Source organism: Protopterus annectens, chromosome 2.part2, assembly GCF_019279795.1.
Source record: "Protopterus annectens isolate FY-2018-M chromosome 2.part2, PAN1.0, whole genome shotgun sequence".
In the NCBI taxonomy this organism is placed as follows: domain Eukaryota; kingdom Metazoa; phylum Chordata; order Ceratodontiformes; family Protopteridae; genus Protopterus; species Protopterus annectens.
The window spans coordinates 155,967,422-155,980,542 of NC_056730.1; the positions used below are offsets into that span (position 1 = coordinate 155,967,422).

General features: G+C 41.4%; 1 protein-coding gene across 1 annotated transcript in view; it reads left to right on the plus strand.

Moving 5' to 3' along the window:
- The window catches only part of IPO11 (importin 11), a gene marked incomplete in the record, with an annotated part of 3,749,854 nt that overhangs the window by 377,397 nt on the left and 3,359,336 nt on the right, over window positions 1–13,121 (plus strand). Inside the window, 1 exon segment of the mRNA XM_044063824.1 lies at window positions 12,330–12,388. Within this exon segment, the coding sequence (XP_043919759.1) occupies window positions 12,330–12,388 (59 nt within the window).

Consider the following 13,121-nt stretch of genomic DNA (forward strand, 5'->3'; position numbering starts at 1 on the left):
ACAAGGCATCTACTGTTATTGGCACGAGACTCCTTTCTCCATCTAGCTCCCCGCCTGGGCATCACAGTAAATGCAGAAAAATCCAACCTAGCCCCTACGCAATTCATAGATTTTATAGGTGCCAGGTTAGACACGAGACAGTTAAGAGCCTTCCTCACTGCGGACAGAGTTCAGAATCTGCAGCTCCAGGTGCGGGCCATCCTCCACTCCAGCTCAGTTCCGGCGGAATTGGTCCTGAGGGCTCTAGGGTCCATGGCAGCAACGATAGCTCTTCTACCTCTCGCCAGGTTCAATATGCGGGTCCTTCAATGGACACTCCTAGTTCAGTGGTCTTATCTTGCTCTTCCTATGCATCATCCCATTGCGATCAGCAAGGCTTGCAAGCGGTCCCTCTTGTGGTGGCTCCACTCACAGGATCTTCACGGAGGCCGCCCCTTTTGTGCTTCTCCCCCTCTCGCCACGGTGACCATGGACGCCTCCCACCTCGGGTGGGGGGGAGGCATTTTGCAGGCCGGACGGTCCAAGGCACGTGGAACGATTCAGAGACCTTACTGCATATCAGTGTTCTAGAGATGAGAGCAGTGCTCTTAGCGTTGCAAGCACTACAGGCCTTTCTTCCCTTGGGAACTATTGCAATTTAGTCGGACAACATGTCTGTCGTCTGGTACATCAACAAACAGGGGGGAACCAGGTCTTACCTTCTTTGTCAAGAAGCCATGAGAGTGTGGGAATGAGCAATCTCCACCAACCGCTTTCTCATCGCAACGCATATTCCGGGTCGGTCCAACATCCTTGCGGACAAGCTCAGTCGCACCATTCTCTCCCCTTACGAGTGGTCTCTCAATGCCCAAGTAGCGAAACGCATCTTCACACGGTGGGGAACTCCTTGTTGCGATCTTTTTGTGTCTCCCTCAAACACCAAGTGCGACAGTTTTTTCGCTCTAATCCCTCCTCCCGGAGATACCCCAAGAGACGCTCTGGTGCATGCTTGGCCCCCCGGTCTTCTTTACACTTACCCTTCTTTGCCTCTGATGCTCCAAGTTCTTCAGAAAGCCTCTCGGTTGGGGTGCAGAATGATTCTCATTGCCCCATTCTGGCCTCGACAGATCTGGTTCCCTTTCCTAAGGTCTCACTCAGTGAATCCACCTTGGATTCTAGATCCCATTCCGGATCTGATATCTCACCCGTCCCATCTATCAACCCTGAATCTGGACAACCTGAAGCTAACTGCTTGGCTGCTCCAGTTCCACTCCTAATCAGGACTCCCGGTATTTCGTCTCCCGTTAAGGCCATCCTGGTAGCGGCTCATAAGCCATCTACCAGGAAAGTTTACCGCAGCAAGTGGAAACGGTTCTCCATTTGGGCAGAGCGGCAAGGTCTAGACCCCTTCACAGTTCCCCTTCCTCTGGTGCTTGACTTCCTAACCACTCTTTTTAATGATGATGCCAGCAGTTCCATGGTCAAAGTACAACTTGCGGCAATTTCTCACTATCATATTGGTCATGACTCCAGTCCACTGATGTCTGCCAAATTGTGTAAGATCTTCCTAAAAGGTACTTTTCTTCTTAGACCTCCTGTAAAGCAAGTGGTTCCTCCTTGGGACCTTTCTTTGGTTCTTCAGGCCTTGACCTTTCCCCCCTTCGAACCTGCGGCCACGGTAGATCTAAAATTTTTATCTTTCAAGACGGCCTTTTTAGTAGCCATTACCTTGGCCAAGAGAGTTTCAGAACTTCAAGCCTTATCCATCAAGCCTCCTTACTTGGTCTTTCATCCGGACCGTGTATACCTCAGGACCAACCCGTCCTTTCTTCCTAAGGTAGCTTCTGAAGCAAATATTAATCAATCCATTAACCTCCCTGTTTTCTTTCCTAAATATCAAAACAAAGGTGAATACAAGCTACATTCCTTAGATGTTCACAGGCAACTTTGATTTTATCTGAACAGGACAGCTGGTCATAGGCAATCCGACCAGTTGTTTATTTCCTTTGCTAAATTCAATTTGGGTAAACCAATTTCCAAAGTCTCCTTATCATGCTGGATTTCGCAGTGCATCTTATTGGCTTATCAAGCTTCTGGGAGGCCCGCACCGGAGGGAGTACATGCCCATTCAACCCGGTCAGTCTCTACCTCAGCGGCCTTTAAAGCTAGGATTCCTCTGGATGATATTTGTTCAGCAGCCACTTGGGCTTCATCTCATACCTTTATTTCCCACTACAAGTTGGATATTACATCTAGAGGTAGAGCATCCTTTGGCTCCGCGGTGCTCCGGAATATCCTTCCATGACGACCGCCCAAGATTCAGGTAGCTGGGGACTCTGTCCCACAGGTTGCAGACAAATGAATCTCATACTTCAGATTTAGAAGTTATATACTTACCATAACGTTCCATCTGAGTAGGTGTATTCATTTGTCTGCAACCATCCCGCCCTCCTATCCCCCTGGCCTTGTCAGTTTCCTGCATATTACGTGTTACCCTTTCTAGGGTATTTTGATTTATGGCAAACTCGATCTGAGGTCATGTAGGGAGAGCAGGGCATTATGGGTGAGGGGAGGAGCTGAGAGCTCGGATCCATAGCTGGAAAACCATGCCGGTTCGGATCCGATATCGGATCCATAACCCACAGGTTGCAGACAAATGAATACACCTACTCAGATGGAACGTTATGGTAAGTACATAACTTCTAATTCCTTATCTGGACGACTGCCTCATTATTGCCCCAAAAAGGTATCAATTGGTGCAAGTAACAGATCAGGTGTTACGGACTTGTTTGATGCTGGGAATCACAGTAGATCATGCAAAGTCTCAACTGCAACCTACCAAAAGACTGGCGTTCATTGGAGTACTCTTCAAAACATCATCTATGGTTGCCTCCATTCCCTATCCTCTTCTTCTCTACATCAGAAACCAAACAAGGAAGATAATTCCAGTCAGAAATTTTCATTCAGGAAAGTATTACAAGCTCTGGGTTCGATAGCGGTTGCCATTACTCTAGTTGCTGTGGCAAGATACCATTTGAGAGTAATATCAGTGGAGGCTGCAAACCCAGTGGTCCTTTTTCACCCACCCAATGTCCGGTAGGATAAGAATAACTCAAACTTGCAAGGACTATCTCAAATAGTGGATTAAGTCAGATCAATCCCAGCAAGGTTGCCCATTCACCCTGCCCCTTCTCCAGGCTGTAGTGACCATGGATGCTTCCCAGGGCTTCCCTAAGCTAATAACATTTAAGGAAGTTGTTAATTTTCAAGAAGCGCTAGCACTTTCTAACATATATTGACGTGTTGAAGTTTGTACGTGAAGCCATGCAAAGTTAGAATGAAGCTAACTCAGTTGGGTTAGAATTTGTTTAGCTGAAATTTGCCTGCTGTCATGCAAAGCATCCCAAAGTATGATTTTGAAGATGGGGAAGAGGCTATTTTCATTTTGACACACCCTATGACTGATTGTGTGTATTTTTGTGAAATAAGTTGGAATACTTTACACCCTTTCACATGCAGGCAACATGTCCAAAACTCAAGATTTTAACTTGCGTCAGAATGATTAAGAAGAGCGTCACTGATCAGTAGGGATCCCTGGAGAGCCGTTAGAAGTAACAAAACCATTAGGAAGATCGTTAGATGAGGCAGAAAGCCGTCTCTGAGAAATCAGGCCCACTTCCGGACCTCCACCATTGTCCACAAGTTGAAGCACAACCGAATCTTGCATAATTAGAGTCTGGGAGAGACTAAGCAATTTCTGGTATCCTTGAAGCCTCCGAGAGTGGTAGAAAAGATTCTTGAGCATTTTAAGCCATTTCGTCAGGAAGAAAAGTTTTTTTTTTTTTTTTTTTTTTTGCACTTGCAAAGAATGTAATCTGTGTAGCATATAGGAAGCAGAGTGAATTTATAGGTATGATATGTCTAGTTTCCTGCAACTCCAACAAATCTGACACTGCAGACTTCAGGACCTCTCAGCACATGCACACACAAACCAAGGCTGGCCTTAGGCCAGCTGGATCTATTTGGCCTAGTAGTGCCCCACACTAGACAAGTGACAGTGTTGCTATGCTTAAACAGTCCATAGATTTGTCTTAAAATACACTGCAGCAAATTTCAAAACATTTACTTTGAACTGAACATTATTTATGCTGTAAGGTGTGGTCGTTTATTGGAAATAATTCGGTCATCAATTTTGAGAGACTGTCAACAGATTGTTTCAGTGGTGCGATTGCTTGGCCCAGTATCTCATCGGTGGGACTATTGTTTTAGCTGAACACTATTAAATAGGATATATATCATATATTTGGGCATTGAGACTGGGACTTTACAATTGGACATTATTTGTTGGTTGTTTATAAATTGTGGCAAATAAATGAATGTATTGATGCGGTGAACATCTAATGGCCGCCATTTGGTATCGGGTTTTTGGATTACAAGTTCGGTGGAACAAATTTCTATGCAGAGACTTAGCCTTTATTAATGGCGGATTGTCGCCTCGTGTTTAGTTTGGTAACATCCACTTCTGTAGTTAAATCAGTATTTTTATATTGAGTTTCACTGTTTTCATGTTTGGATTTACTGCAGTTTTACAATGGGGAACGTAGCATAGCGTATAATAATGTTGTTATGAAGACAGTTTATTCTTCCAATAAGGGTGTGTTTTAAACATTTTGGATCACGTCTATTGAAGTATATACGCTAGGGCTATTATAGTTCCTTGTGGGTCTCAAAGTTTTTAGATAAGATATCAAACATTACAGGCATTTATAGCTTATATGCTGTGTGGTTATATTGGTGTATTTAAGACTGGGAATGTACATAAATCACACTGTGCATATTGTAATTGGTTTTTGCGCAGATGTGACATTTAACGGGAACGTAACACTGCTTACTAATAAGGTAATGTGGCAAATATATTGATGTTAATTTACATCTTGAAACCTTTCACTAATCGTTATTATTACAATTCCTTACCTCCTACTTTGCACCTTACAGCTAAATCATCCGAATGTCTAAACTACCTACCCCAGGGCATTTAAAGCTGGTACTTTTTGTCATACTTCTACCTTCTCTAACAGCAGCCAACCTTCTAACCTCCTATGAAGACCCATTATGCCCACAATTGCACTACCCCTCTAAGCATACAGCCGTACCATCTCTTGTTGTCTCCCTAAACCACATAGACATAACATCTAGACCCAGCTACCTACTAGCAAAATATCATAGATTAGCCCACATTTGGTATAACTGTCTAAAAACTAAGAAGTCTCCAAACCAATACTGTAAACTCCCAAATCCTAGATGTAGATTACAAGTCCACTCGTTAGTAGATGGAGACATTCATCCAAACCCAGGCCCAAGGAAAACTTTTACCACCCAACCCCATAGCCCTAATCCCTCTAGTAAACAAACCCCCACCAAACCTCCTAACTCGCTCTTTATAGCACATCAGTATACGTAGCATAAATAATAAAGTTGCTCACCTCTATGCTGTCTTGGATGTACACTCATTTGACATCCTATGTCTGACAGAAACATGGTTAAAACCTGTAACTCAAGACAATGAAGTCATCCCACCTGGATATAATATCTTAAGGCAAGATCGTATAGCCAAGAAGGGAGGGGGGTAGCTATTCTGTACAAAGCAGGGTTTTAAGTTACTGCTTATGATTACAAACCACCTCAAGACATTAATGCCAAAATCCTTCTTTCTAAATTTCAGCTTAATACTCAAAATCAATATATATCATCTGTATTTATCTTCCTCCTGGTAATAACACCAACACCCTGGAAAATATTTTTAGCTGGCTATCACTAAACTTCCCACAAGAAACTGTAGTCCCAGTGAATTTAATATTGACTGGAAGTGCTGTAGCAATGAGCAACCTTCTACCCATATTAACCTATATGATTTTTCTCAAACCATTACCTCCCCAACCAGGATAAACAAACCCAATAAAACAGAAAGTACCTTAGATTGGATACTCATATCAAGCACAAGACTGATATACCCTTCCCACCCACATTCAGGACAACTCGGACCAATAAAAACTTTAACCTGGATCTCTTCCAAAGTGAACTTAGGGCATGTGATTGGTCACCCATAAAATCCCTCCCACTTGAGGAAGCTGCCATTCTAGACCACCATGCACCAACCTGCTCTATCAGAATTAGGACTAAACCTGCCCCATGGCTTTCAAAAGAAACCCGGCAAAAAATCCTACTTAGAAATAAATATTGGCCTAAATGGCAAGCTGCTAAAAACCTATAGATCAACAAAAAATTTAGACAGCTGAGAAATAACACAAAAAAGCTATACTCACAGATAAAAGAAACTTTTACTTACAACTCCAGCAAACTCACCAAAATAAACCACAAAAGTTTTGGGCAAGCATTAATAAACGTCTTCACCCAGGTCACTCCATTAGACCAACCCCACAAGGCACTGACCATGAGAATCCCAAGCAAACTGCCAATGCCTTCAATACCTTTTTCACAGAGGCCATTCAAACTCTTGCCAGTCAGCTAGCACCTGATAGCTTTACTCTGTTAATCTCAAGTACTAGCCCACCCCCTCCAGTTCACTTGCAGCCAGTCCCAACATCATGCATTCTCAGCCTTATCCAAAAACTTAAACCTACTACTCCCTCAGCTGACAAACTACCTGCTGAATATCTGCAAATAGCAGCCAAATCTATAGCATATCCCATTTCCAGCCTGATTAACAGAACCATAATTGAAGGTTGCATTCCAGCTATCTGGAAAATCTCTCAAATTATCCCTATACATAAAGATGGTAACTCTAACGAATTTTCTAACTACCGCCCTGTAGCCTTACTTTCTCTTCTGGTAAAAATAATGGAAAAATGCATTCACAGTCAACTACTAGACCAACTAATCCAAAATAACTTGCTTTCCAAATGTCAACATGTATTTAGGCCATTTCACAGTACTACAACTGCCCTCTTATCCTTTTCTGACTGCATTAATAAAAACCATAACAACATTCTTTCCTCTGCACTATTTATCGATCTTTCAAAAGTATTCGATATGTTTAACCACCAGATACTTATAAATATCCTCAAATCCCTTTCACTAGATGCATTGGCTATAAAATGGTTTCAGTCCTACTTAGCTGTGCTGTGGGATAGCAATCTATCTCCTCATCTCCTTATGACCCTTGGTGTACCTCAAGGCTCCATATTAGGACCTCTTCTATTCTCAGTTTTTATTAACGACTTTCACTCAGTAATTCTTCAAGCTACCTGTATACAATATGCAGATTATTCCACATTAATATGCTCGGCCACTTCTCCATCTGAACTACAGTCCCTAACCCAAAAGGTGTTTAATACAGTAGAACAATGGTTTACTCAGTGCTGCCTCCTCTTGAACCCCCAAAAAACAAAACTCTTGCTCTTCACTCCTACCCGGAAGTCCTCCCCAGTAGATTTCACAGTCATATCTAATAATGGTACTCTCATATCTCCCGATCCAACTACCAAACTCCTTAGAATAACAATAGACAACAACCTTAACTTTGACACTCGTATTAACAACACAATAAAAACTTTAAATATAAAACTGGGCTCCCTCTATAGGATCAAACCCTTCCTTACTCCAGCAGCCAGAATAACTATTGCTCACACCCATCTAATCTCTACACTCCTCTATGCCTCACCCATTTATACTAATCTGTCAAAAAATAACCTCAACAAACTGGAAAACTCCTACAATAACATTGCCAGATTTGCCACTGGCATTCCATTTAGAAACCACCATTGTTGCAATTTAAAGCAGCTAGGATGACTTGAGCTACAGAATCAGCTAAAATCTCACCAACTTACCATTGCCCACAAGACCCTCTACCAACCTACTAATACTTAAATGCTTTCTACCCTCATTACCCCTTACAAAAATCTTAATACCTTACGCTCTTCAAATAAACTACTTGTTTGCATAAGAAGTCCAACAGCTTGGCTGGAGATTCTCTGTTCTCTAACACTGTTGGGGAAAAAACTGGAACCTACTTCCCAGTGTACTTGCATCACTGTCCTCAATATCACCTTTCAAATATAAACTGAAATTATACCTTACAACACACTGGTTATGCCCCTGTACTAACTTCCTCTATTACTAGCTACTGCTTACCAACTACTACGCTGTACTATGTCCAGTTTCCTTGATAACAAAAGAGAATTTTATCTTGTAGATAATACCAATGTTTGTAGTGATTACATTCTTATGGTTTGTTATATGTATGTGATAGGTTTGTGATATAGTTATGGAATGAGCTGTTATCATTTGTTCAGTTATGTATTGTACAAACATTTTTATTAGAATTGTGTTCTTGGAGCTTATCTCCCTGGGTCTCTACTGAAAATGGGCATATATCCAGTTAGACTAGCCCGGTCAACAAATGTAAAATAAATAAATAATAAATTATTGGGGAAAGACGGTTTAACCACTTGGTCCCCTGAGGAGGCCAATTTGCATATAAACATCTTGGAGATGAGAGTGGTGCTGTTAGCATTGTGAGCATTTCGGGGCTCCCTCCCTTTGGGAATGATTCAAATCCAAACTGGCAACATGTCGGTCATTTGGTATAACAACAAACAAGGAGGACCCCTCTTTGGAAAAGCCCTCAGAGTATGGCAGTGGGCAATAGCTCCAGTCACTTTCTGGTACCAAAGTACATTTTAGGGAAGTCCAACGTGATAGCGGACAAGCTCGACAGATCCATCCTTTTGCTTCATGAGTGGTTCCTCAACCACCAGATAGTAAAAATGATTTGTCGTCAGTGGGGCCAACCCTGCTGTGACCTATTTGCATCCCTCCTGAACAACAAATACAGCAGCTTCTTTCCCCTAATCCTCCCTATGTGTGAGTCACCAAGGGACGCTCTTCTACACGATTGGCCCCCCTGTCGGTTGTACGCCTACCCCCAACTCCCCTGATTCCCATGTTTTTACAGAAAGCATCCAGGGTGACGACCAGGATAGTCCTCATTGCTCCTTACTGGCTTCGACAGATATGATTTCCCTTCCTATGGCTTCATCTCCTCGTGCCACCATGGATTCTGGATCCCGCTCTAGACCTTCTGTTGCATCCAACAGGATTGACTCCTGCGGACCTGACAAAGCTCAAACTAACTGCATGATTTCTCCAGTTCCCATGATAGTTAGGCAAACTACCTTGCCTTCCCCATCCTACCATAAACCTTCTATGAGGACATTATACAAAAGGAAATGGAAAGGGTTTTTTTGTGCTGAACATGATACAGAGCCTTTCACAGCACACACCTATGCAGTTCTGCATTACCTTGCGGAATTGTTTCATAAAGGAGCTAGTGCTTCTACAGTTAAAGTTCAGTTAGCAGCTGTCTCGAATTTTCATGTTGGAATTTCACATTCTTTGTTGGCATCTACCAAAATTTGTAAAGCATTTTTAAAAAGTAGACCTGCTAAGACCCCCTCTTTGAAGGATCCCTTACCTCCTTGGGACCTTTCTTTAGTACTTCATGCTTTAACTGCTTCTCCTTCTGAACCAGCAGCTAAGTGTGCATTAACATTTCTTTTCTAGAAAACTGCCTTTCCAGTATCCATAACCTCTGCTAGGAGAGTTTCAGTGATTCAAGCCTTATCTTCTAAACCCCCTTATCTCATTTTTCCACAAGGACAGGGTATCCTTAGGGACAAATGCTTCCTTTCTACCAAAGGTGATGTCAGAAACCAATATCAGTCAAGCCACCAACCTGCCAGTATTTTTTATAATCTACAGCAATAAGGGATAATTTCTCCTCTACTCACTTCCATTGGCAGTTATGCTACTATCTGCACAGAACTAAAGAATTCATAGGATCATAGGAGGTTACTAGGCTAATGGCCCTGGGGCCCTTCATGCCTAGCCAAGAGTTTATCTCCAAAAAGAAACCTCAGTCAGCACTTGCCACCCTGTCAATGAGGGACACAGGTGGAACCCCTGGGAGAAATTTGTGGTTTCCCATCCACTCGTCAAGGTTGCACTTGGAGGGTCAGTGAGGGGCTCTGTTTGATGTGTATGGGAAGTCTATTCCAGAGATGGGGCAGCCTCTGGGAGACAAACCTGTCTCTCCAGCAGGTTTTGTTGATATTGCATATTAGATTCGGGCTTTTTGAGTGGGCAGTGTATGAGGAGTTAGACTTACAGATATGGAGCATCTCTAGTAGGGCAGGGTCCAAGATTGCCTTGTAGGCGAGACACAGATCACCCCTGAGCAGTCTGTACGTACCGAGTAGAGTCATAGTGATATGAGCCTGTCTGCATAGGACAGTGTTGGAGGCCATGGTTCTTTCTGTGAGGTCTTTCAGTGGCCTTTCCAGTTGGTGCAGATGTTTGGAGATATACATCCCAAAAGGGGTGTTCTGCTCAATTATTGGTCTAATGAGGGAGGAGTATAGAGAGGTAATAACCTCCTTTTTTTGGATGCAATCCCTTTACTTGTGAGATGAACCAAGTAAAAGGCTTTTCTGACCACTGCTGCTACATGGTAGTAGAATGTGAGGTTGTTATCAACCTGAGTGCCCAGGTCTCTCACCACAGGTTATGTGCTTAGGGGGTTGCCATTGATGAGGTCATCAGTAGGGGTCGTGTTTTTGCCGAATGGTATGATGATGCATTTTTCTGCATTTAGCTTGAGGCCATGACTTTGGCACCATTCATTAGCTACTGTGAGACCCGCTTGCAGTATGTTAACATCATTTGGGGAGTCTATGACAGCACCTAACTTGCAGTCGTCCGCAAACTTGGTCAGCTGCGGGCCCTTTATCTTTGCCTGGACCTCTGAGAAATAGATACCAAACAGTAGGGGTCTCAGGACAGATACCTGGATAACTCCACTAGTGACAGGTCTGCTGTCAGAGGAGGTGGTACCTGTTTTGACTTTGAGGGTCCTGTCAGTGAGCCAGTTGGCCACCCACCTGATGAGATAGGATTCAACAAATCATACCAACTATTTGTTTCCTTTGCACATCGAAAATTAGGCCAACCTGTTAAAAAAGTGACCATAGCCAAATGGACAACAGAAAACATTACCTTGGTTTACACAACCTTGAATGTTTTTGGACAGAAACCAGTAAAAGCCCATTCCACCAGATCAGTGGCGACATTGTGGTTTTTCAGTCTAGAGCCTCCTTAGATGATACGTGTGCAGCTGCTATGTGGTCAAATCCACAAACCTTTATTAATCATTACAAACTGGATTTGGTCTGAAGAGGTAGATCAGCGTTTGGCTTGACCATTTTCTGGTATGTCCTTCCTTAGGGTCCACCCAGGACTTGGGTAGCTGGGGACTCTGTCCCATTCATTGAGGATGAATGAAAATTGACATCATCAGATATATAAGTTATGTACTTACCATAATGTTCCATCTCTGTTGCCTATTTTCATTCAGGATCAGCTCCACTCCCTCCATCCCCAGCCCTTGCCTTCTTTATTTCTGCTTTGGGGTGAATGTGAGGGCACAAGAGTTTTCCCCAGAACTTGAGGGCTAATCTCTCTAAACCTGGGGATGGTATAACTTGTCATTCTAACCTAATCATAACCCAGCTTCTTTTGTCAAGAAAGTTTAGTCTCTGCTTCGCAGATAAATTTCTCATACATGGATTTTTAGGTGTGTGATATATATATATAATATATATATATATATATATATATACACTATATATATACATATATATATATATATATATATATATATACATATATATATATATATATATATATATATATATATATATATATATACATATATATATATATATATATATATATATATATATATATATATATATATATATATATATATATATATATATATATATATATATATATATATATATATATATATATATATATATATATATATATATATATATATATATATATATATATATATATATATATATATATATATATATATATATATATATATATATATATATATATATATGCAGCTGTGTATAAATTGGGTAGGGAGATCTCGAGAGCTTAAACATTTCCATGAGCTGTAGTAATGGCCGAGTCTGATCCATTCTTGAATCCAGAACCCATTCGTTGAGGCTGAATGAAAATAGACAACACAGAATGAATGTTACAGTGAGTACATAACTTCTTTTTTCATCTGGCTGCTTCCAGTTGATGCTTCAGCATTGTGCGAACATCCTGGGATGTGGGGTGTAACAACTTACCAAAAAATTGGTTCATTCATATAAAATATTAGATGAATGCCAACTGTGCTCTTACTCTGTAGCTGGAATTATCACTCCAAGCCTGTGAATTGCGCAGTAAATATTATCTTATATGTTTTTCAGTTCTTCGTAAACTGACAGCACATGGATTTACAGAGCCTCAGCAGAACATGGAGGTGATGGTAAGTTTTTTGAATCATTAAGATTCACCTTTACTTAGCACTAGAAACGAGTCTGCATTTGGCAGTTAGATGGTCTGTCAAGCAAAGAATATATTAGGTTTCTTAAACATTTACTTGCTTTTAATGCCTGTAGTTTGAATAAAGTGCCTTATTTCCTAAGTGCAGACAGAATTGTCAGAAAAGCAAATGTATTTTTATACTTTACATTAGCAGGAACTACATTTTGATTGCTGTAGTTATGTATCAACAAACTGTAAAATAGAAGTAATGTCTGCAGTTTTATTGCTGATGAATCTGTGTCTATCATATTTGCCCACTCCCTACTGTTTTCAGTAGCAATGGTTAACACTATGTTCTGCAGGCACGTTCTTGTGTAGTAAAGGTACCAACTGGAGAGCGGCTATAAAAGTGCAGGAGGATTTGCATATAGAGGCCTGTCAGGCTGCTGTAAAGAATATTTTCTTCCCCACTCAAGTGCAAGAGAACAGCGAATGAACATATGGGAAGTTACAACACTTATGTTGCAGTTTTCACTGAACATATTTGAGTTCTTGGAGGTGTATGTGTGTGTCTGTGTCTCTGTCTTTGTTGGGGGAGGGCAAAGAGCGACTTAACTGATACTGCACTGAAGAATTAGAAGGTACCAGAATGAAAGTAATAAAGAAGAAACAAAATCACTAAATAGTGAACTCTGAGTAGTTTAGAAAAAGGGACCAGAATGTAAAGTAATAAG